The sequence below is a fragment of the Meriones unguiculatus genome, chromosome 18, assembly GCF_030254825.1.
Source record: "Meriones unguiculatus strain TT.TT164.6M chromosome 18, Bangor_MerUng_6.1, whole genome shotgun sequence".
Taxonomy (NCBI): Eukaryota; Metazoa; Chordata; class Mammalia; order Rodentia; family Muridae; genus Meriones; species Meriones unguiculatus.
The window spans coordinates 48,823,731-48,848,774 of NC_083365.1; the positions used below are offsets into that span (position 1 = coordinate 48,823,731).

Consider the following 25,044-nt stretch of genomic DNA (forward strand, 5'->3'; position numbering starts at 1 on the left):
TTACAAAAATGTCTTCCAGGGCCACCTGGGTGCCATCTCTCCCAGGGACCACAGGGCTGGGGGTAGGGAAGAGAACCTCGGTGACTCAACTCGAACTCTGCCTCACCCCACCAAGAGCCTTTCTTGGTCCGGGCTGCTGCCAGTCTGGAAGGTTCTGGCCGGGGAGAGATGAGGAAGCCTGCACGGATGACCAAGTTCCTCACCATGGCCCTCCTTCCCTCGGGCCCAGAACCTCCCTTCGCCCAGAGAAAGAGGAGAGCGCTGTCCACCTAAATCGTGTGGCCTGGGGTGGGGCGTGGAGGCTCTTGACAATAAGATCACGATTTGACTCAGTCCCCTGGAGTCGGCTCTCGGCCTAGCATGACCCCCCAGTTGCCCCATCCAGTTATGACTTGGCCAGGGAAGGGAGGGAAGCGCCGAGGGCCCTGGGCCCTGCTTCCCACCCAGAGCTGAACAACGAGGACAGGGAAATGCCTCGGCCTGGAGTGGGGCTGGGGGGGCGGGGGAAGGGCCGAGCCTACATGCGGGGTCGGGGTGCAGGGAGGCGGAAAGCACCGATTGCAGGACAGCCGGCACGACGGGGCCCCACCCTTCCAGGCCTGGCTCCTCTGGCTCCTCTCAAGACGCTCCCGGGCTCTCTGCTCCATTCATGCGTCCGCCGGCCTGTGGTCGGCCTCGAGGGGGCAGCTGCCCCCTCCAGCCATTGTCCCCCATCTCTCCGAGGCGAGGTGACCGACGGGGGCCAGGCGGTGCCAGTCCAGACCATGCCCAGGCCGCGCCTCCTGGGCGTCGGCAGAGATCTCTCCCCGCACAGCGATGAGCCCCGTCGTGCCTCGCTAGGAGACCTGTTCCCTTCGTGGCGGATGCGAACTCAGAGCGAGGGGGGGGGGCCGCCTACTCTCTCTTCCGCAGCGGGCGAGCCCTGCGGTCCCCCGGGGCACACTCCTGACACCAGCACCTCCCAGGGCACGCGCGAGGCCTACCTGGCCGTGCCGATGTTCCGGTACTGGCACAGCAGGAGGTGCCGGAAGGTCTTTTTGAAAGTGGCGTTGCAGAGCGCGTAGCAGGCGGGGTTGATGGTGCTGTTGACGTAACAGAGCCAGTAGCCGATGGACCACACCCGGTCCGGGATGCAGCTCTGGCAGAAGGTGTTCACCAGGACCATGACGTTGTAGGGCGTCCAGGTGAGGATGAAGGCCAGCAGGATGGCAAAGATGGTCCGGGTCACCTTGCGCTCCCGGGCCGCCATCTGCCTCTTCTTGCGCACCTGGTTGCGGGCGATGCTGGCGAACTTCCGGGCCACGTTGGCGGCTGGGCGCATGCCGGCTGGCGTGGCGGGGACAATCTCGATGGCCGTCACGCACTCGTTGCCCGTCTGCTTGGTTACGATTTGAATCTTAGACCATTTGGAGGCAGGGTTGAGGGTTCGCGGCTGCAGGGCGGGGGCGGCCAGCGCGGGTGTGGTGGCCTCGGTGGTGGACAGCTCCGTGGGCGGCCGTTCCTTGGTGTTCTGGGTAGCACTGCCCGAGCTGGACTCGTTGGAGGTGTCCTTGTCGGCCACGGGGCGTGGGGGCGGGGGCAGGGCGGGCGGAGGGGCCTCCTCCAGCTTCCCGTTGCGCAGCTCCTCCCGAGAGGCGCCCCCTGGTGGAGGCTTCTTGATGCTGGGCTTCATCAGGGGGCTCTTGAGGAAAGCCAGGGTCTTGGCCTTCTTCTCCTTGGGGCCCTCGGGTCGATGCTTGTGCACTCGGCTGCGGCTGGCCAGCGAGATGTGAATGTACAGCACCGTCATGATGACCACGGGCAGGTAGAAGGCAGCAATGGCTGTGCCGAAGGTCACGGCCGGGTTGGACAAGAACTGGATGAAGCACTGGTTATCCGGCACCGTCCTCTTGCCCACCACAAACTGCCAGAACAGGATGGCAGGGGCCCAGAGCACAAAGGACAGGACCCAGGCGGCTGCGATCATGAGGCCCGCCATCTTGGTGGTGCGGCGGGCGGGGTAGGTGAGGGGTTTGGTGACGCAGAAGTAGCGGTCGAAGCTGATGATGAGGAGGTTCATGACGGACGCGTTGCTCACGACGTAGTCCAGGGCCAGCCACAGGTCACAGACCACCGCACCCAGGGGCCAGTAGCCCTTGATGATGTACAAGGTGTAGAGGTTCATGGAGAAGGCCCCGATGATGAGATCCGCGCAGGCCAGGCTGAACAGGAAGTAGTTGTTGACCGTCTGCAGCTGCCTGTTGACCTTGATGGACAACATCACCAGGATATTACCCACGACCGTCACCAGGCTCAGCGAGCCAGTCACTGTGGCGATGAACACCATCTCCACCGTCTCCAGGTGGTTGTGGGTGGCCGTGACCAGGCGCACAGACTGATTGCCCGCGCTGCCATTGACAGGGGTGAAGTTGGCCATGCTGGGTCCCGGTGGGCGGGGGCTGGGGGAGGAAGGAGACAGGGGAGGAGTGAGTTGTCGAAGAGGACGGGGCTTCAGGCGGAGGGCGACGGCGGCCACTGCGGCGGGAGGGCTTTCATCCAGGAAAACGTCAGGGCGCTCTGCGCCACCGTTCCTCGGTTTGCGCTCACTGAACAGGCACCACCGAGGGCCTCCACCTCTGGCGTTAGCTCGGGGCTGAGCTCACGGAAGTGAATGACACACACGTGGTCCTCATCTCAGAATGGAGAATCTAGTTTGGGGGAGAGAGAAAGATGTGAGTGGGGGAACCGCTGGGCAGAAATCAGGGCGGCAGGAGGGTAAAGGCAGTGAGTCCGAAGATAGAAGGGCTCTCGCTTGCTGGGTGATGACGGGGAGGCCACCACCTTCTGAAGAGCTGTGGCAAATGGCTGACATAGGGCAAAGGCCCAGAGACAGGGATAGAAGCCAGTGTAGATGGAGCCGAGGGAAGCAAGGGGTGGCGTGAGGAGAGGTCCCTGAAGGCGGGCAGCAGAGAAAGTGTTCGTTCATTCGCCCAGTCAGGCATGTCACTCTTCAACCCCTCCTTCTTGGGTGCCCAAGGCTATGCCCATGGTCCGTCGATATGTCCTACCCACATCGTCAGTCCCACGCGCTCATTTCTTTGCTGTCTTCCTTCCTTTCTTTTTCTTTTTTTCACTTTTCCCTCTTTCTTTTCTGAGAGAAGGTCATATAGACCAGGCTGGCCTCAAACTGCCCTCCTCTGGAAGTAAAGGCACGCGCCACCATAGCCAGCCGCTTGGGCATTTCTTAACCAAATATCACCAAGGGAGATGGAGACTTGTTCTCCTGTCCCTACGCTGAAGGAATGATGATGATGACGCGTTAGCAACTAGCACTGACTGTCCACTAAATCCCTGCATTCTGTGTCTGTAGTGTTAGCTTGCTGTAACCTCACAGCAAACCCGAGGCAGATGCTGAGGACACAGGCACAGAGGTGTTACTAAACAGATAATGTTCCATGTTTCCTTGTGGCTGGTGGAGTGCATTGGGGCAGCAGGGAAAGAGGTCCTAGAGCTAAGACATGGGACCTGATGGGTCTAAGGGCTAGGGAGGTCATTCAAGGGAGCAGAGGAGCTGAGGTGGGATTGGGGACACCTGAAGGAGGAAGAGAAAGAGGAAAAGGAATAGTGAGGGGACTCAAGAAGCTCAGTGGACAACACAGGGGCAGCTACGGGCTGTCAGCTCCCAGCAAAGAAACCAAAAGCCTAAAAGACTGAGCAGCTGAGGAAGGGTCTGATTTCCCAAGAACCAAGGCTGGTTCGAGTTCCCGTGTGGAGCCAAAAGACGAGGGATTTACCTCAGAGGGAACCTACAGCCAGCCCCTGAGAGGACGACCCAGCTGAGGCCCAACAAGGCCCCTCCCCTGAGTATGCCTTCCTCCCCACCAGGCTCCCTTCAGCTCTCCTCCTCCCCTTCCTCTCCCATACATGTGAGGGGGGCCCACGCCCAGCATGCTGTGCCAGGGCAGCCGCTCAGCCCAGCCTCCTTCACACCCGCCAACACACAAGCATTCCACATACGCACACAGGCCCCATCTCAGCCACACGCAGGTCGTATACGCAGTTCTGTGCATCTGCGTGCGCTGTGTGTGTGTGTGTGTGTGTGTGTGTGTGTGTGTGTAAGAGGAAGAGACGGTACAGCAGCCTGCTGTGGAAAAAGAGGCACCAAGCCTGTGTTCAAGAGGAGGCCAGCGAGGTCCTGCCGGCTGCGCAGCCCGAGGAGAGCCATCTGCCCTCTGGGAACTAGTTCCCAGTTTACAAAACAGAGGCTCTGGCCCTGCCGAAGCCTTTGACCAGCTAGGGGATCCGGTTAGCGCCCCAGCTCGCCCTCCAAGTGGAAAGGGCACTGGGGGCTGCAGACACACGCCAAACTTGGCTTCAGCGCCCCCAGCCCGGCCTCAGCAGACACAAAACCCTGCCTTCTGGCGTCAAAGCCAAGTTCTCTTGCTCTAAATCCCCGGGTCAAAGGAGGCCAGGAGGAAGGGGGGGCTAAGGATATCTCCAAGGTCACCCAAGGAGTCACACGCAAGAGACAGGCCAGTCCTTCCGAGAGCCTCCGCAGCGACAGTTCAGCTCCAGAACGGAGCCTCGAGCCCAGCCTCTGAGCTGGCGGGGTGGTAGCACCCAGCAGCCAGCCTACCTCTTCCCGGACCCCCGCCGGCAGGGACAGGGGGAAACCAGCAGGGGAGCCGCTAGCACGAACCGAGGAAAGCCTCACTGGAGTCCCTCAGGGCCAGAACACGGGCAGCAAGGAGCAGGATAGGAAGGTGGGGAGGGGGAAGAAGGGGTAACCAAGATGTGAGCGAGAGGAAAACACAGCCTCTCTTCTTTCTTGAGTGTCGGGAGCTTTTCCTCCAGCAGGTTTAACGCCCATGGCAGCCGGAAGCGGCGAGGGCTCCGGGTGGCCTCGTTTTACAGGGCCAAGGGTCCTCATCCAGCAAACCGCGCAGTGCTAACGGACTGGATGAAAGCCATCCAGTCTGGAAGAAAGGGTGGGTCAGGATGAGCACCCATGCCCCCCTCCCTCCCCGCATCTTAGGTGTGGAACCCTCACGGTCCGTTCAGCTCCCTCAACTTGGCTTTGACCTTCTGTCCTCCTGGGACCGAGAAACAGCCTTAGACCCGCGAGCGACCAGCGAATGGTGGGTGGGCTGGGGTCCCCGGGGTCCTGGCCAGATGCGCACTGGGCAACACTCGCTTTTTCTCAACTCGGTCCCAGCTTTCTTTCCGGGCCTCGGCGATCTGGCCTTCAGATGTTCAGACCGCAGGAGCCGCGGGGCTCGGCTTCCCCCTGAACCCGGCCCAGCCGGGATCCGGCCAGGCGGACCGCCGCGGGCCTGGCGTGCACGCTCCGCGCCGCTAGATGGCACTGTCGGCCCCCGGGTGCCGGCTCCGACCCCGAGCCGGAGGCCGCCGCTCACTCACGGGCCCGAGTCCCGGCGCCAACCGCGAAGACAGGGGAGAGTCAGGGGCAGGGAGCCAGGGGAGGGGCGCGACGCCGGCCCCGCGGCCCCCGGGGGCCACAGAGCTTCCTTGGGTTCGGGCAGGGCGTCGAGGACCAAAAACTTTGGGGCGCTGGGATTCCAGCTGCGCCCGTCAAGGAACGCGTAGGCCGGGAGGGCGGGTGCGGGGTGCGTGTATGTGTGTGCATGTGTGTGTGCGTGTGTGCACGCGCGGCTACCGGGGAGCACCACCGGGCCTGGCCACCGGCGCGCCTCCGAGCGCCTGAGCATGCCAGCGCCGTGCGGACACGTGCGTGCGCATGTGTGTGCCTGCCCGAGATTGCCACGGCCCGGCCCTGGCATCTGGCCGGGGGGGCTGCAGCGGCGAACTTCTGTGCCGGGGGCTCAGGCTAGCCCGTCGGCGAACGGCCGGTCCCAGCCGGCGCCCGCGGCGGGAATGACCCGGGGCGGGGTGGGGGTGGGGCTCCCGGCCTGCGGCTGGGGCTAAGGGCTGGGGAAAGGTGGAAATCCGAGCCGCGAGGAAACCCTGGTTTGGGACCGTTTTTTCGGAGCGGCCGGACCACCCGGCCCTCCTGTCTGCGTTCCCTCGAGACCCGGGAGCGCAGGCTCCCGGCCCTGGACTGACTTGTGCGACAGTCGCCCAGACGGGGCGTGAGGGTCACCGGGCTGGGCTCGGGGCACCTCGGGGAGGGCAGAAGCGCCGGGCGGGGAGCCGGGTCGAGGCTTGGGTCCGGAGCGCGTGCTTGTTTCTCCTTCACTTTCCACCCCGCGCCCGCCGGAGAGGCCCTGCCCAGCCCCGCCAGCCCCAGCAGGCGCCGAGAGCGGGCGGTGGGCTCGGGCACCCCTCCGGGACCGCCCCGGGGCTCACCCTGGGGTCGCTCTCCCCGGCGTCTGGGTCCCGGGCGAATGGGCCAAGGCTCTCGGATGCCCCGCCCTCCCGTCAACCCCCAGGGACGCAGCTCCCGTAGCCTGCCTGGGCGTGGGCACCGCGCTTCCCCGGGTCCTCCGGCCCCTTCCTCTGCCGGGGGGCGAGCCGGGGAAGGGGTGCTCTGGGCGCCCGTGGGGTGGCCCGTGGGCCGGGGGTTCGATCATTAGTCGATCACTTAGGGGAGCCGCGGCCCCCGGATCTTCCGTCCCCGAGGCGGCCAGAAGCCTCGGTCGTTCGGGAGAGGGGAGAGGGGTGCAGGATGGCAGGCCAAGTCGCGGCGCCCCACACTCCCTCGGCCAGCCGGGAGGAGGGGGCCCGGGGCCCGGGCTTCCTCGGGTGGCTAAAGGCGAGGGCTAGTCCCGGAGGAGGGGAAGGGTGGCGGGAGAGGACAGGGGTGCCTTCCGTCGGGGCTCAAGGTCGCGGACAGAGGACTCCACCGGCGAGGGCGTGCGGGCGCTCCGGGGGGCCGAGGAGGGCAGGGAGGGCAGGGAGCTGAGCGGGAAAAGGGGCGCTTCGGGGCCGCCGCCCCCGGCGCCCAGCAGGGCAGGCGGCCGAGGGAGTGAGGGTGTGCGGGTCCTGACCCGACGGCAGCCTGCCTCGGGGTGGGGGCCGCGGGCGCGTGCTCTCCCGCCCCCCGGCCTCTGAGCGCCCCCCGATCTCCAGGGGTTCCACCTGGAGGAGCCTTGCAGGGACGCGGGACCCCGCTTCCAGGGGGGGGGTCCCTCCCGCCCCGGCTCGCTCTCCGCCTCTTCCGCCCCGCGCTTGCGCCCTCGAGGGGGTTTGGAAGCCCGTTCCAGCCGGACCCAGCTCCGGGGACCCTCGGAGCGTCCCGGGGAGCCCCGCGTCCCCGTCCTGCCCGGGAGCCCCCCGCCCCCGCGCGGCCGCGGAGTTACTCACCCGCCGCTTCGGTCCCGCTTCCGCTGGCGCCGGACAGACGGCGGGCCAGGCCGGGAGGCCCCGGGGGTCCGCGGGGTGGCCGCCGGGCGGCGGGCCGGGGGCGGGGACGGGGTGCCGAGGGGCGGCCCCTGCTTCGCCTGCGGCTCCCGGCGCTGTGGCTCCGACTCGCGCTCACGCTCGCACTTTTCCCCGAGCCGCGTGATGTCACAGGGAAGCAGCCAATCGTGGTGGGGACGCACCGCCCGCCCGGGGCCGGTCACCCAGCGGCGACGCGCTCGGGGGGTCACCACCTGGAGCCCCGGACACCCTGGCCGCGCGCACCCTTCCCGGGGGACGGCCGGCGCCTCCGAACTCCGGCGCCGCGGGCACGGCCCACCGTCTCTGGCGGGGATTAGCCGCGGGCGCAGTCCTCCGGGGGGTGGGGTAGGGGCTGTCCGCGTTGTCATGGGGACAAGGCGCCCCCTCGCGGGCTGGGGAGGAACCAGGCGGCCAAGTCTGGCGACGCGCCCCACCTCCGCCCTAAACCACGCACTCCGGACCCCGAAGTGTGTTCGCGCTTCTCGGTGGCTGTAGCCCTTTTGTTGTCCCGCTCACGGTTTAAGCAAACGGCGGTTTTGAGGGTTTGGCCCCAACAGGAGAGGGTGCGCGGCCGGGCGGATTCGGCCGACGTGGTTCTGTCGGGGCAGAGAGCTGCCTGTCGTAGGCCGGGCAGCCGAAGGGCTGTTGCCGTCGGGGCCTGGCAAGAGAGGACGTGCACTATCCCCGAGGCCGAAGAAAACGAGAGCCTCCCACAGCCGCAGCACAGAGATGTTCACCGCTGCCTGCGAGGGGAGGCCAGGTGCCCAAGGTCACCTGGGACAGAGCAGACCCCGAGCGCGGGCCGGCTCTCCCAGACCTCCGGCGGCAGTACCAGGCTAGGCCTGAAGTAGGCGGGTTCAGCACCTCGGACAGAGCCACCGGGGCCTTGGCCGGCCGAGCTTGCTCTCCTTGATCTGGGCCAGCCAGGGTTGGACTCTGAGCACAAAGCTTCTCGAGTGTCAACAGCTGATTAAGCTGAAGCCTGCCGACTCCTTTTCTTGGAAAAACTGCCTGAGTCCCGCCTCTCCTTTACCTACGAGGAGTCCCTAGGGGGTGTGGTGGCTGTGGCGGTACAAACAGAGCACCGAGGGACCTTTCAATAGAGAATGGGTGGGGAGCTGAGCCCGTGAGAGAGGGCTCCTAGAGCAGGCTTCTCCACGCCCAGGAGGAACCCGAGGTCAGCTCTGGTCAGACTCTGGCTAGAATTGGATAGGTGGACTAGTTCAAGAAGCCATCTTTCCTTCCATGGGTGCTTTGCTCTCCCATGAGCCTCATAAGCTGAAAAAACTGTTCTCCCCCCATTTCACAGATGAAAGGCTCAGTTGACTCATGACATAGATCTTCCATTTTAATATATCTTCTCCCTGGGGTCAGGAGCGGGATGCTCCCAGGACACTGTTGTGTGTATGGGAGAGGCCAGAATGTTAGTCACATAAGGGCACAGGGCATCCAGGCTTGCTAAGGACAGGAGGTTCCAGAATATAGAAATGCCTTCAACCACAGGCAAAACTAATCCAGTCTGCGAGACTGGGGCCTGCACCTCACCCACCTCAGAGCGCACAGATGAACGCTGGAAAGCTGAACTGCAACTAGTCTAGTCTCTCTGCTCTCTCTGGTCTAACTGGATCTCCGAAACTTTCCGCTTATTTCTTAATGGATGGCCAGTCTTGGCCCTGCTGATAGCACATAGCTGTGACCACTGAGGAGGCTTTCTCTAGGTATGGGCTTCCTAAGGAAAGGGACTGCTGTGGAGACAAGGTGTGGCTGGTTTACCCTGGGCCAACCAGTAGAGGTGGGTGAGGCATGCCCACATCTGGACCTCTATGCTCACATCCTTGTTCCCAACCAACCAGGGAGCATGTCCAGATCCCATCCAGTTTCCCGTCCGCCTTGACTTCTGTGTTGAGACGGTGCCTGCTGTGCGTGCCTTGGCTGTTAATTATGTGATCTGAGGCAACTGAAGTCATCACTCCAGGGTTTGTGGAGGGGTAGATGGAGCACCCTCATCGTGTTGTTTACACTCAAGAAATTCAGTCTCTACCGTCACGCCACGGTATTCTTTTTCCTGTTTGTAGTAGCAGTAGGGAGGAAAGAGTAGGCTTTGCAGTGGGTGTCCTTCCACCCTTTCATAGTTAACTCAATTTTCCCTTCAAGAAAGGCCAGTCTCAAGATGTTTGTGCTCTGTGGGTTGCAACGGTTTGAAACTATGGGACTCAAAGTAAACTGAGGCAGTCTCATAGTGCACTCCTGCAAAGATTAGGCCACTGCAAGGGAAAGCGAAGCTCAGAAAGGCAGACGCCTTGTCCAAAGTCACACAGCTGCTGGATGTCCGCTGACAAAGTTCACTGGCAGGGCACTCTGCAGTGGGCTGCAGATACAGTTCACTGCACCTCAGTTTTGTCACTGCTTGCCCACTTTTGGTCTCGTCTCTGTTGTGACAGAACCTTAATTCTCACTGTCCTACCTCCACCTCCTTCCAGACGACTGCCAGTGCCCTACCCGTGGTAGTCCAGGTTGCTGACAAGTATCCCAGTGTTACTCAGGTTGTCTATTACTCCTCTTTAAGGCCTCTCTTACCCTCTACACTGGCTTGGCACATGAAGAAGCAAAGACCCATGGCTGGGGCAGGTCTGCCACCCAACAATGGCTCCTTCAAGGGTACTTACAGAACAAGCCCACAGTCCCCTCCCAGCCACCCAGAACTTGCTACAGTGGCCTCCATGACTGGAGAGAGTCTAGCTTTTGGTTACCCAATTGTCACTCCAATTGTCCTGGGTAGGAAGCCATCAGGATGACCCCCTCCATCTTTCTGAACTAGCCAGCTGCCCCAATCTGCATCAGGTCCTAGGAAGCAGACCTCAACCAGCTGACTTAGGCTAATGGGCCAGAGAGCACTCCTTTACTAGGTCCACTGAAATGCCCAGGAAAGCCAGGCCACCCAGTTTGATGCCCTCCACACCCAACTCCGAAACCCTTCTCCCTCCTCCCCTTTCCACAGAAACAAGCAGGAGCCTGTTGAGGGGCATGTCATCATTTTAATGATGTAGATCTTTGGTGTCTCCCTCATTAGCAGTAGACTATCCCCTCTCCTCCCACCAAAATGTTTCTATGATGAGTGACAAACAGAAAGGAAATCACATTTTCATACTAAAAACAAAATGATTAGAGCCTTGATTTCTCCACTAAAAACTACACATACAGTTCAGGGTTCCACATGCAACACCTCAAATCACAGACCAAGACCTCACATTCTGACCTGGAATCTCCTCCCTCCAACCTTGGACTGGCTTTGGCCTAGGCTTAGGTAATACTGACACCCATAGGTGCTGCATGGAGGGCCTTGGGGAGGGGGAGCTCGGTGGACACGCTGGGGGCGGGCCAGCCTACACCCCCCTCCTGAGGACCTGTCCACCATGTGTACTGACTCCATCCTGTGGCAGGCAAGCAGGCTGCTTCCTTCACTCCAGGTCTCCTCACTTGTGAGTGTAGGAAGTCCCCACATGGAAGCTGGGTCTGACTTTTATGTCTCTGTGGGCCGAGAGGATAAAGAGAGGCTGGGACTCTGGAAGGTTCAGAGACAGAGCAATTGGGGGAGGGGGTAGGCTGCTCCTCTGCTCCTGGTGGTTCTGTCCCGAGTGGTGGACAGGGAAGAACTGTCCCACTGTTGTGTCCAGGATGGTGTGGTAGATCTGGAAGACTGGGGACCCTGCCCGGGGCTGAGCCCCCTAGGCCAGTGATCCTAGGAGAAAGGGGGGAGCCATGGCAGAGACTACCACTTGCTTCTTCATTCACACCAACCCAACAATGTGGCTCTTCTGGGCTCCAGATCCTGGAGGGGTCTTGTACCCTAGGCCAGCCTTGCCCCTTGGACTGCCCCTTACCCAGTGGCTCCATGCCCCACCCTCTCATTATTCCTGTTCCTCGATGCAGGCATCAGCTCTTCTGTGTATACAGTTCCCAGCCAGCTGTGAGGTCCAGCTTCTGCTCAGCAGCTTGAGGGGAGGTACCAGTGTCTGGTTTTGTCTCTACCGGTTCCGTGGCTCCCCACTAGGGCCTGCAGCTTCCCCCTGGCTGCTGCTATCACCCTCAGGAAGGTGACTGCTATTGGTCACATTGCAGTGCATGGTTGGTCCCTCATTGCTGGCAAGGGCGACTGGAATGGGGACAGGAGAGGAAGAGGGCAAGGCTGTCTGGGGTGGTTCCCTCCCAGAGGTACTAGGCTGGTCCCAGGAGGCTGTCTGGGGACTTAGACCTCTCTCTGGCAGTTGCCCAGGTTCTGAGAGCAGTCCCCTCGAGGTGGAGGGCTGGGGCGAGGAGGTACGAGCAGCCCCTGACTCTGTGCCTGTCTGGGAGCTGCGGTGAATACGGTGGCTAACGATGATGTTGTTGCCAAAGCCACCCATGGAGGCCATGGTGGTGCTCTGTTCTCGCTGTACCACAGCTGTCATTCCACCCTCAGCCATTAGCCTCTGGATCCGACTGAGGGCATCTTCCCCACTGCCACCATATTCTGAGCCCTCGCCTGGAAGGAACAAAGCAGAGGAAGGTAGTTAGTGGCTGGTCTGCGCCTGAGCCAAGCAGCAGGAGCTAGTAGATGTTGGGAGATTCTAGGCAAAAAACAGGAGTAAGATTCCACCATTGTGAAAAGTGAAGTCCTACAAGAAGAACAAGTTGAGCCCCAAGGACTACTGTTCATACCTCTCACTGGGGAGGGTATGGCCAGGCAATGCAACTGTTTAGAGGCAGAGCTGGCTTTAGTTAACCCTTTGAGCCCCTTTCAGAGTGCAGGTTGCTTTGAAGAGAGGCAGAGGGAGAGGACCAAACCACTTGTTTTGTCTATTCTCTCCCTCCCCGGGGTGACTTCCACGCCTGGTCCTGAAATGCAACATGCCACCTAGTCTTTGGGGTGAAACAAGCACCCTGCAGGGTGTGGTTTCAAGGCAGTCTGCCATGCTTTTTCGCAACATTGTCTTCCTTCAGTTTGCCCTGTTTTTGTTATCTTCTAAAAGCCTGGGAGGGAGTTGAGTTTAACCGCTCCCTAGAAGTTCTGTCTCCTCTCCTCTCCCTTTACCCATAGTTCTGCATGCATTATCCCCTAGTTACTGCTCTCCCTGGGCTGCATGCCTGATAACATATTTCCCCAGAGAAAACCAACTGCCAACCTAGGCTTGTGACTCCAACCTGAAGCTCTAGGTAGGGAGAGCATGGGTCTATTCCCCCATGAGACCTGGACATTCCCTGAAAGAACAAACATGATTTTGGGTCAAATCATAGCTCTGTTGTTCATTTGGTGGCTGGCTAGACTTGGCCAAGACCCTTAGCATTTGCATAGTGTTGGAGAGGAAAACACTAGTCCAGACAGCTGGCACCTAGGGCAGCAGAGGCAATTATACCCCACGCCTTCCCTACTCCTCACCAAACTGAGCAGCTACAGTCAAGGATCCCACCTGCCAAGCCAGGCATAGCTCCACCAATGTGCTGGTTTGTTTCCTTTGGCTGTGCTGCCCAGTTTGGGATTCTTCGGTTTTGGGGTACTCATCGATGAGTTATTTATGTCAAGCTTACTTGTCAATATCTATTTACAAGGTTTTCTTTGTCCTCTTCCCTGAGTCTTTTCTGTGCTTGCTTATTTGAGGCAGACTTCCAGGCCAGCCACCTTCATAATGTCATGACTTAGCTCTAAGGCCCCACCTCTCTTGCACGGAAGCTGGCAGGTACCTGCTCGTATCTTCCTCTATGTCTTGATCAATTCCCTCAGTACTAAGCACTGAGGACTATGCCTGGGCTTTGGCTTTTATCCAGCTCGCTTTTCCTGAGGTCCCCAAGAAACTGCTCTTTAACTCCCAGGACAGCTGCCCACCCCTACTTTGCCCCGAACAGGTAAGCTTCAGCTCTGCACTGGGAAGACAAAAAACCTGAAGGGCTCTGAGTCCCAAGAGCTAAGCCTTCACACAGCAGGACAGGGCAAAAGGGAAGGCCTCAGTGATACCTCTATCTGTGAACTGCCCTTGGGGACCTTCCTATGCTCCAGACAATTTCCACTGCTTCCCAAACGCTCTCCGAGAAACTCTCTTGCTCCTTGGGGATCTGCAGTTGGCTGGCCTGGGGCTTATGGGCATTGAACCCATCATGTCAACCGTGTCTGTTCAACTCCCAGAACTTCACAGTGGTTATTTCCAGGGAGGAAAAGCTACCTTAGATCCCAAAGTTGCTACACAGCTCAGTCCCAGAGCGCCCTGTGGCCAGCACTCAAGTATGAGCCTCAGTCTTCTTCTGCTGTCTGTCCACAGCTCGCCCCCACCCATAACAGATTCCCTTTTCTCTTTCCAGCCTATCTCCATGCTGTTGTCATTACGGTTCTGTTTTTCTGTTTTCTTTTTTGTTTTTTTTCCAGACAGGATTTCTTGGTGTAGCCCTGCTGTCCTGGAACTCACTCCACAGACCATGCTAGCCTCTAACTCGGAGATCTTCCTGCCTCTGCCTCGACAGTGCTGGGATTAAAGGCGTGTGCCACCACCGCCAGGCTACTATTAACTCTTAGTTAACTGAGCTCTGGTTAAGTCTACATCTTGCTCAATGCTCAGCAGCTTCAGGGCTCTCAAAAGTCTCTTTGACAGCTGAGGACCTTCTGACTAGTCCTTTGTCATTTTCTTGACCATGCCTCTTGACCTATCCAGTGCACACAACAGTCTCTACTAAAGCTGACCCAGCTCTGCTCTCTGCTTGTGCATACTGAGACACTCTACAAGCTCTCACTCATCAAGTCAACTCAGGTTCAAGGATCAGTATAAATTCCACATCTTTCACCCAAGAGTAGAGGCTATAACAGTTGGCATTCTGACTCAGTTACTAGTGACTACAATACCTCTTGCTGCTGGACCTTCCGGAGGCCTCACCATCTCTGGGCAGCGTAACACATGGTCTGGGATGAAATGTTGATTTGCCAAATACATGTAAGGATGACTAAAAACGGGTCCCTATGCTGCATACAGGGCTCCCTACCAAGGAGACTCTGAAAACTGGCTCTTACTCTCCTTATGGAGGAATCTTTCTATGTCCATTTCCCTTATGGACTTGTCCTTTGAGGGATGAGACATAATGGTTTCATTATGTGATCCATGTGATTCTGTTTCTAAAATCTTTGGGTTAACAGTATCTCACACAATGTAAGACAAAGTGCACGCTAAAAAATACTGGGTGGGAGATGGAGAGATGTACAGAGGACTGGCTTCTGGGGCTGAGTGTGAACATAAGCTAAGGCTAAGAGCCACTAGAGGCAGCTGCCAGTCTCAAGAGAAAAGAAATACTAAAACCCAATGGATATGAATTCAAGAGCAATGGTGACCACAGCGGGTAACTCTCTGCCTCCTCCCCTGTAGCTAAAGTATTTCTTTTTGAGCTTAAGAAACAGAAGATGGGTTTAGTGCTGTTGGCAGACTGTTTCCTTGGCAAGTTCTAAGGTACGTTTTGAACACAGAAGACAGGTGGGATCAGCAACTTTCCATAATGCTTTTCAACTGTATTTAATTCTGGGGGTTTTATTCCCTAGTAAAGAAAAAGGAACTAGAAACTGTGTACCCCCAACCAGTCCCCATTTGTGTGTCTCTGTGTGTATGTGTGTATACACATATGTGCACACATGTGCTGTGTTCTAGCTCTTCCATAATGGTCCCTGTTTTTCCCTGGCTTGGGGTCTGAACTGTGGCTGCTGTTCTAACTACTGTTTTCACCATATCAGAAAGAGGCCCAAGGATGAGAGGCAGAGCCATGGAGTTCTCCACGAAGTAGGGAGACGAGGCCTCCCTTGGTTCTACTCCTTTGTTCTACACACTTCCTGCATGCCAGGCATGTACTGTACCAGTGTGGGGAGCAACAGTGAGCTCCTGTCATTTCTAAGCTGCCCCCTAGATAGGACAGCTTGTGGCAAGGTCACACTCAAGTCCTACAGCAGCTCATAGGTCTCAATTAGAGCCTGACAAGCACAAGCACAAATGAACAAACGTCCCTGTGGAGAGCTTCTCAAAGTCTTAGATGCGTTGAATGGATTTTAGTTGTTTATAGGGGTGGGAGTGCAGGCGACTAAACCAGACCTTACACATGTGCTCTGCCACTGAGCTACACTCCTAAACCCTCAGATTTTTAGAAAAAGAAAATGGAAGCATATTCGTTAAACTGGGAAACAAGAGTCTTTGCTTTTGTTGGGCTTAAAAGGCTGGCTACACAATTACCACAACCAGACCTGGTTAACTAACAAATATAGGCCCTAGTAGGGGGTGTGTAAAGCCAAGCCCAGAAGGGCTAACCTCAAAGAGCCTTCTCCAATGCATGTTCCTGGAGACCTGGCTACCAGTTCGGTCAACTCCAGGAGGGAGGAGCTGCTGTGCCTGACTCTGGATGACGGAAGTGTAGGCAAGAAGAACACTGACAACTGGCTCCCCAGCAAGCATCAGAGCCATGGGATAAGCTCCATGGGTACAAGGTTCCAGAAGAGACACTTAGTGACCAATTTCTCACCACAGCCCCCTGCAACCCATACTTCCCTTTCCTGTTTATTTTTGAAAGGGGCTACTATTCATGGAAAAGATGGATGGGAGGTCCAGAGCTCTGAGAGAAGTTTGCAGGGCCAAAAACAGAAGCATGGGGTTTTCCCTCCCCACGCTGCCAGGACTCCTGCTGCTCCTGCCTGGCAGGCTTCTCGGCCAGCATCTCCACCATTACCTGCTCTGCTTTAAGGAAGCCAGGGATGGGGAGGGGCCAAGAAATGAGGGTCTAGTCCCCAAGGCTTGAAAAAGATAGCTTCTACCCTTCTACCTACCCTAGGCCCCCAACTCCCAAACAAGAAGAAATAAAGTTTAGTCCAGAAACAGCAAGGCAAAGACAAAAGATTCCTTGGGAGGTGAGACACCAGAGGGTACACATCTCAGCAGCAAATCCTACTCACAGAGCCACTGCTGCACTTCACCTCTGGGACAGAGACACCCCTCCACCTGGGAATCCTATCAGCACTCCTACTCATACAGGCAGCCTCAGTTCTCGGCATGTGCCAGGATTTCCTCAAATGAACACCTGCCTCTGTCTGCATGTCATAGTTTCTAACTCGGTGCTTTTGCACATGCTGAAATGCCCCTGCCAGCCCATTCTAACTGAAGCTCATCCCAAGGACTCAGCTTAGGTCCACTTCCTCTGGAATGTTTCCCAGACCCCACAGGTAAGTCCTGACTCTTACTCGACCCTCCCAAGATCCCTGTCACACTGAAGTTGTCAGCTGCTTAGGTGTTAGCTGTTTAATGTCACTGAACTCCAAGCTCTAAGGGGAAAGATGGAGGCTCACTCTTAAGAATCTCTTCCTTGTAGGTAAACCTCCGTAACATTTGCCTCATCCGGTCCTCTTAGAGGCTACTGCCCCTGCTGAGAGAACTTTCTGGCTCTGCTGAAGTAGTGGTTTCCTAAGCACTTAGGACCCAGGCCTCTAAGACTCACAGACTCCAGGGTGGCTCAGAGTCTTGCAAAAATGGGCTTGGAGATGGCTGAATGAGACTTCATCTGTCTCCCCCTAACTGAGCCTCAAAGCTGCAGCTGGCTGGTTCAGCTAATACTGCCAGCTGCTCATATCCCCAGCAAGGGGTTTCTACTCCACAAAGAGCCTTGGGCCTCAGATGTGGAAGATGGGCTAGGCTGCAGACCAAAAAGGGATTTAACTTTGAACATTTCAGTTCATGGCAGGGAAAAGGAAAGTGCCCCGTGGAGAGCTGCAGTGTAGAAAGCCATTCCCTGGAGGCAACATAAGCAAATTTGTTACTCTTGGCCTGATGCACATCAGGGCTTCTCCTTCCATGGTCTTTCAAGCAAATGGCTCGACAAGACCTAGAAAAAGTCTGTTTAGATACTGCCTTGTTTGGAGGTAGGAGCAGCAAGGGGGCTGGAGGTAGGAGGTAAGGAGAGTGAGAACAGCCTGCTTAACACAGCTGCTGATGGGTTCCAAAGTGGCTTGAGCCCTACCACTGGGAAGTGCTAATTGGTTCTTAAATGTGTGAGGCCAGCAGAGAGCCATGGCTGGGGCTGGCAGGGTCATACCTGAAGTAGGTGAAAGGAAGGACTGCTGGTATGCCAGCCATATAAAGAGCATCAAAACACTGTCTCAAAAGGAGCACTAAGAACCTCACTTGCAGCAGTACCAATATGCCATGCTAGCTGGGGGGAGATAAGCTAGGGGACAGCTACCTGACTTGGCTCTGGAAAGAGCACTCCCCCTCTTTCCGTGCACACTCTGGTAAACAGCCTGGATCCTCCAGGAGCACATGTCTAACTCTCCCTGAGAACGCAGATGATTTCCTGTCAAATGTCCCCTGCTAGCTGTTCAAGGCTCTTACCTTCACCAGGACCTGAGGATGCTGTACCTGCTTCCTCTTCCTCCCTCTCAGTCTGTGTTTCGGCATTCTGCAACTGGAGGGCCAGAGTCTGCGTGCCCTGAGACGTCACAGAGGTGGTAGGGTTCCGAGGCTGTAACCCAATTGCATTCATCAAGCCCATGTCTCTGTCTGTCCTCCACGTGGCTCTGCTGGTTCTAAAGTGAAAAAGAGACTGAAGTCAGGAAGAACTTGGGATGCGGTCCCTTACAGAACTCTTGGATTCCATACGAGTTCCAGGCCTGCAGCCTAAGAAGGGAAAGCCATGATACTACAAATACATCCTTATGGCAGCTATGAAAAAAGCCTTTTAGGTTGGGAGCACAGCTACCTATAAGTAAGGCCAGGGTCCAAGGCTAGTGCTCGCCTTTCTTTGGCTATTTCTTAGACAAAGATTTTGAGTCTAGGACAGGTAGCAAAGCTGAGTCCCAGACTTCTGAGACTCACCAAATACTCACTTTTAGCTTCTTCTGTGATTATTGCTGTAGCTGGCCCTGCAATCCCTACAGGAAGCAGGACCTGCCTTAAGTCTCCCACTGAACCAGCATTTTGTTTTTACAATGTCCCAGGTTTCACCAGTGGATTAAGTGAAAATGATAATCAGTGTCAGATTCCTATTCTCAGTGGACCCCAGGCTACAGCCATTAGCAGCTTGGTCCCTGTGGCCTAGTCATCTGATAGCGATACCTCACTCCCCAATTCCCTGTGGGCAAATGAGCAGATTTCATGGAGCAGCATTTTCTCCTGGGCCCTTTATTCCCATTCCAAGTGTTCCCAGACACCATGGCCAGAATGAGAGAAGGCCTGTGCTCTATAATGAGATGATAAGGGCAAGGATTTTGTCTTCTTTTGTAATTACTGGATATATGTATCTATGTATGGGTGTGGGCATGTGAGTGCAGATGGGAGTGCCCACAGAGACCAGAGGCATCAGGTCTCCCTGAACCTGCAACTATAGGTGTTTTGTGAGCTGCCTGATAGAGGTGCTGGAAACCAAACTCAGGTCCTCTGTAAAAGCAGCATGCACTCCCAACTACTGAGCAATCTCTTTAGCCACAGTTTTCTTGCGACTGTATGCAAAAGCCTAAGACAGTAACAGATCAATGAAAGCTGCTTTGGTTGAGCAAAGACCCAGAGACCCTCAAACACAGGACAACTCCTTTGACTTTAGCTTACCCAGGCCGCTCGCTGCTCCTGCTGTTTGAGTGGACAGTGAAGACCGTCTCATTTAGCTGGTCCCAGTAGTACTCAATACCAGAGTTTAAGGCCCTGAAGATCCATTGGGAAAGGTGAGAAATAAAAGGTGAGGGGTATTAGAGAGGTGGTTAAGAATTCTTGACAAGTCCTGGGCTTGGGGACTTTGGTGGGGTGGTCCATCCAGAAAGGAGACCACGTCCAGAAAGCTCCCCCATTAAAGTGCTCAAGATCGGAGCACCTCAGATATCCTGAATATCCCAAATGCCTTCAATAGGTTTCTCCTTGGAGCAAAGAGGCAATAAATAACACCAATACCAGATATGAGGCAGGTTCCAAGTATCCTTCAGAAACACAATGGTACAGAGAGTGAATAAGAGACTTACTGGAGAGCATGTGCCATAGCCAGCTGCCAGAAGAGATCACTCAGTTCTCAAAAGCAGACGTGTGTGCCTGAGTCTTTTCCTATTGCCAAGGGGCCAATGAGGAAGAATGGAGGTACCTCCACAATCTTATCTGCCTGGAGTGGAATGGCCATGCCACTTTCTTTTCTAGACCTAGAGCCTACTTGACCAGAGTCAGCAAGACAGGCAAGCTGTCTTGCTTGCTGCTGAGTTCTCTGGGCTGCCAAGTCTTATCAGGCAGTTTCTCCCCATGCCAGAGGGAAGCAGTGACCACTCATCTCTCTACACTGACTTGTCACCAAAAGCTACAATCCTACATGAAAATATAGGACTAAAGAGAACTGCTGCTGGGGATTCAGTACTGACAAAGTGCCTCTCTAGCATGGATAAGGCCCCAGGACACATCACCACAAACAGACTGCCTTGCATAGCAAGATCCCTCCCTAGCCAGGCAGAATGGTAAATACCTATATTGCTAGCAACTTGGTAAATAGAGGTAAAAGGATCAAGAATTCAAGGCTAGCCTAGACTACATGGGTTTCCAGTGCTAAGAGAAGAATGTGGACATGAGTTACCACTTCTAACCAAGAAGCCATCTACAATGATACCTGCTTGCAAAGAAAAAATTGATTTTCTCCAATGAAGTTTCACTGGGTATTACTGACCACACTTCAGGGTCGTGCCTCATGCCAGGAGTAGTGGGCCAACACTAAACAAACTCAATTGCATTCTTGTAGACGTTTTTCTCACCTTGCTTTGTTTGGGCATAATTTTATCTTATTGGTCTTTTGCTTGTATATTCTGGTTTCCATTTATGTGGTTTTATGTGTATGTGTTTACTGTTTTTTCTTTCTTTTTTTTAGGAGAGAAAAAGAAAAGGCATGACGTTGATGGAGTTAGATGAGTTGAGAGGATCTGGGAAGAGTTGGCAGAAAGGAAAAGTGTGATCAGAATATATTGTATAAATCTTCATTCCCGTCAGGCAGTGGTGGCATATGCTTTTAATCCTAGCACTCAGGAGGCAGAGGCAGGTGGATCTCTTAAGTTTTAGGACAGCCTGCTTTACAGAGTGAGTTCCAGGACAGCCAGGATCACACAGAGAAACCCTGTGTCAAAAGAACAAAACAGATAATAATAATAACAACAAACAAAACAAAATAATTTTCAATTAAAAAGGGAAATAAAAAGAACAGCAACTGAGCCATCTCTCCAAGCCCTCCTAAGACAAAACAAGCACTTCATATTTATTAAATACTTATTTAGTACAGTGTGTGTGTTTCACATGGTACGGTAGGCATGTTAAGGTCTGAGGATAATGTGTGGGGAGTTGGTTCTCTCCTTCTATCATATGACTCCTATGGCATGGAGTCAGGTATCTTCACCCACTGATCCATATAACCAACTAAACAACAGTTTTTGCATTTACTAATTAGATCTAGTAACAGCTTAAGTGATATCTAAAACATCTCACAGTGCTCCAGAACAAGTAAGAAAATCAAGTTCTTGAAGAGCTTGGGCTTAAAGAGCTCTGTTCTTTCAACTTTATATTTTTAGCTCCAACACCACTGTTTAGGAGGTAGACATGGGTAAGGGAGGCTTCAGGATGGGTTCTAACCTGATAGAACTATGGTCTTATAAGAAGAGAGAGACAGAGACACAGAGACAGGGAGAGAGAGAGAGAGAGAGAGAGAGAGAGAGAGAGAGAGAGAGACACTCAGAAACACAGTGATGGCATGGTGAGATGGTAGGCATCTATACTCAAGGAAGTTAATCTTCTCAGAAAACCTCTACTTTGCTCTTGACATTCCAGGCTCCAAAACTGTAAGAAAATGAACACGTGTTGTTTAAGCCACCAGGTCTGTGTGTTTTGCTAAGGCAGACTAAGTAGAATATGACATACTCAAGTATGTCAGTTTGCAACCTGGGGCCTGCACCATCACCCTCCTTTGACAACAGAACATCCCCAGGGAACAAATGATGAAAGAAGCCAGAAGAAGGAGGGTTTGGGCAAGGTTATGAGGGGCTTCTTTTCTAATCCTGATGAGTCAACAGAGGCCTAGATGAGAGAGAACTGCAATGGGAGGTTGGGCTGCCTGTGTAGAAGGCAGCACAGATCTAGTTGTACAGAGCCTATCATTCCGGGTAGAGGTTTCTCTTTCTCTTTATTCAGACCCCTCTTCACAGAGTTTATTTCTGTGGGATCTAAAGGCTACTGGAGGGCAAAGGTGAGAGGTACCCTTGTATTAGGGAAAGGCAAATGGCCAGACGTAAACTGCAGAGCCTAAAACAGCACTTTTTGGTGAGCAAATCCTGGCTGCATTATGTCTATGTGAAGCCAACTGCCAAGAAGCCTTTGATTTACAAACTTGTCAAGATTTATTGACAGGCTGCAATACCATGTGGGGCCTTGCCAAATCCCTCCTCTGTAATTCCTGTTACTCAGGGCTAGTTAGTGACAACAAACTGTTCACATCAACCTACAACAAACCACATGCCGTGTGACCAAGAACCTTCTTCCTAGCTCAGAAAGGAACCTTTAGAAGAACCAGTCTGTTCTGGGACCATCAACATGACACCAGATGCCAAGGACTCCCACAAAATATTCCAATTAGGCAGCACGTGTTGTTCCTTTAAAGCCCGGGACTGGGCTACTTATAACAGGAATCACAGCTGGGTGTGTGATTACAGGTACAAACCTATAATCCTAGAATTTGGGAGGCCAACACTTGAGTTTGAGATCTGCCTATACTGCTCTGTTTCTGTGGCTAGTGAGCCTGACAATGACAAAGCAAGTTTTGGACTTGTTTCCAAATCTGGGTCCTGTACTAACGGATCAGAGTTGAAGACACCCTTCTCTGGTGACTAAATGTCACTGATTCTGCCTTTAAGTTAAAAGAATGGTTTTCAGCCAGCTCTTTCTTTCTAGGGACTGGGTAAGGATAACTGAGTCACTGTTTGTTCTAGGTTCTTCCTTGGAGCTGGACAAACATACAGAGGGATAAAGACTGAGAAGGTCAACAAGGCCAGTGTTTGAAATGGACTTCTCCACAGCACCCGACTCTCTTTAGCAGCCTCTCTAAGCTGTGCTTCTGGGTGTGGCTCAATCAGTCTCGCTGCTGGGGCCCTCCTGGGCATCTTGAGTAGAGGGAAGAGCCAGCTTTCCCTTCCCAGTGGTCCATGTTCTGCCCACACAATCTGTGGCTCTTAATTTCCCAACTTCTTGAAAATACTCTGAATCTGTTAGTCTCAGGGCTGTCTCTCAGGACTATTTCCAGGAAGACTGGCATTTATCTGTACCATCTCTATGGTGAGGGAAAGAGCTGGCACCTGGCCCTCCTGGCTAGCATGAAGGATAGAGTCTCTGTGGCAGTTCTGGCTCCATTTTTCATTCCAAATTTGCCTTTGCCCTCTTTAGCTAATAATACTTGATTATAATTACCATTTACACTGGTAGCTCCTTCTGAGGGACAGAGCTGAGGCTTTGTAAAGAGTGCCATCCTTGGCCAAGGTTCCAGGTGCTCCACACTCAGGCTCCTTCTCTTCTGCCAAGCTCTATCCTGCCTGAGCTACTCTGGAAGCGGTGGTCTAGTAACACCGCCCCCCACCCTCATTCACAAGGAGAATTCATGAAACCAGTGGTCCTTTACACCCACCCTTAGCTGTGCTGGAATGCACTTTGTAGACCAGGCTGACCTCGAATTCACAAAAATCTGTCTGCCTCTGCTGAGTGCTGGGATTAAGTGTGCATTACCATACCCAGCTTCAATTTTAGTTCATAAGTTACTTGGAAAGTGGGGGTGTATCAGTTGAAGAGTGGGAGTCATCAGTGGTGTTGGCTGGGCCAGAAATCAGCAGAAGCACAACAGCACCAGCTTGGAAGTAGTGAGGTACACCACCTTACCAGGAAGGAAGAAGGGGATTACTGAGTTATCAGCCACCATGCTGTGACAGCTTCATACAGGTCCTCAAGAAACAATCTTTTCACTTGTCCTAAGAGCTCTTTCCCAGGGCAGGATAGGGTATTCTTTAAAGCTTTTGTCTACTGTCAAGCAGAACTTTACAACCACTAAGAGATACCCAAGGAACTTGTTCCCAGTCTTTGTGCTTGGCAAGAGTGCTGAGACTGAGACAATGGAAAAGAATCAAGAGCAGCATTGACAGCAGAAAATGCAACACAGCTGCCTGTGCCTGGACAAAGGCAGACAACCACCTGTTTTGGAGAGGGCTGCAATCTTGGCCCAGCTGGTGGGCTGGATTCTGTGCCCTTGGGAATGGGTGTGCCAAGGAACTGCGTCACACAGGGACAGACAGCAAGCCTTACCCAGCTGCCTATGAAACAGACCGGCACTCTGAGCTCCTACTTCTCTATTTATTTGATTTTAGTCTAGGCAAGAGGCCTATCATGGATGTCAACACTGTCTTATTCTCCTATTTTCTAATGCACCAGTCACCTGACTCACCAAATAGGACCGAGAGTCTTAAGGAGTCATAAAAAGCATAGGTGTGTCCCTATGGTATATTTTTAAGCAGGAGAGTATACGTTGCTTTCTTAAATTTTTTTTTTTTTTATGTGTGCACGTGAAATTCATTTGAAGTCAAAAGGACAACTTCAGGGAACTGATTCTCTCCTTCTACCATACGAGTCCTGAGACTAAACTCAGGCCATCAGCCTTGGGAAGCTTCAAGGTAGCTTCAAACTTAAGACAAGATAGCATCAAACTGAAAACAATCCTCTTGCTTCATCCACCTGGGTGCTAGGACTATAGACATGCACTACTATACCTAGTTTTGGAGGGATTTTTGATGGGAAAAGGGTTAAATATTATTTATAGGGAAGAGATCTGGAGTGGAAAATTCAGAGACCCAATTCTAACAGTGATCTGTAGAGAGGCTGTAGAAAAGTGATAACCTTCTTACTTTGCCTGAAGTAAAAATAAAAGATATGAAGGTGGCTGAGCTTAGTAAGCCCAGCATAGCAGAAAGAGCCTGTGATGGGGAATTTGAGGGAGTCTAGACTACAGTATGTGTCAAGGTCAACAGGCCTTGACTGTATAATGAGATCTAGGGGAAACTTTGAAAAACTTAAGTCCAAGTCTCATCCATGCCAAATTTATACGAGACCCTAAATTTCCTGTCTTAAGGCCACAAGATTCCAAGAAATCAGAATAAATAGCAGAATCAAAATTGGTGGTCTAAGCTACCTCCACTTAGCCTGGGAGAGGGCTGTCCAATGGTCCAATGTCCATTTTATTTAGGGAAGAGGCTTGAGCGCCTAGGAGCCCAAGATGGTTTAGGCTCACTGAGACTCTGGGATGCTGAAGACAACATATGGGGAGGAGAGAGAAAATAGAGGCCAAAGCCACCTTCATGTTTGGCTGAGGAGTCTGTGACTCACATCAAATACGTGGGCTAGGGTTTGAGACATGACATCTGGGAGGTGGGGTGACAACAAACTGGGTTAGAGTGCCTCTGGGAGGGTAGATCACTTTGAAAGGAAGAGGGCTAAGGACAAAGGTAAGTGGTGGGAGCCATAGATAAAACCAGACTATGGAAGACAGAGGTCTCTGGAAAATAGGGAAAGAAAGGCCTATAAACTATAGTGTTGGTATAAATAAAATTATAGTCTGGAATCTTATACCAATTTTGGAAAAAATGTCTACTAGGGTTTTCTTAGGAGTTTCTAAGGAAGAGAAATAAGA

At 54.1% G+C, this 25,044-nt stretch overlaps 2 protein-coding genes across 4 annotated transcripts in view; both read right to left on the reverse strand.

Annotated features, from left to right (window-relative positions):
• Positions 1-139: 139 nt before the first annotated feature.
• On the reverse strand, positions 140-7,634 carry Chrm4 (cholinergic receptor muscarinic 4). Its single transcript, XM_021639350.2, has 2 exons — positions 7,264-7,634; positions 140-2,687 (listed from the first exon to the last, which is right to left on the reverse strand). Exon 2 carries the CDS (start codon positions 2,414-2,416, stop codon positions 980-982), a length of 1,437 nt encoding a protein of 478 aa, XP_021495025.1. The 5' UTR covers positions 2,417-2,687; positions 7,264-7,634; the 3' UTR covers positions 140-979.
• A 2,722-nt stretch (positions 7,635-10,356) lies between these two features.
• Positions 10,357-25,044, reverse strand: part of Ambra1 (autophagy and beclin 1 regulator 1) — a 195,403-nt gene continuing 180,715 nt past the window's right edge. For all 3 annotated transcript variants that reach the window (XM_021639349.2, XM_021639348.2, XM_021639347.2), the window contains 3 exons: positions 18,924-19,016; positions 17,712-17,905; positions 10,357-11,863 (listed from right to left, as the gene is read on the reverse strand). In XM_021639349.2, coding sequence (XP_021495024.1) covers positions 11,367-11,863; positions 17,712-17,905; positions 18,924-19,016 — 784 coding nt within the window. In that variant the 3' untranslated portion in view covers positions 10,357-11,366. The remainder of the gene's footprint in view (positions 11,864-17,711; positions 17,906-18,923; positions 19,017-25,044) is intronic.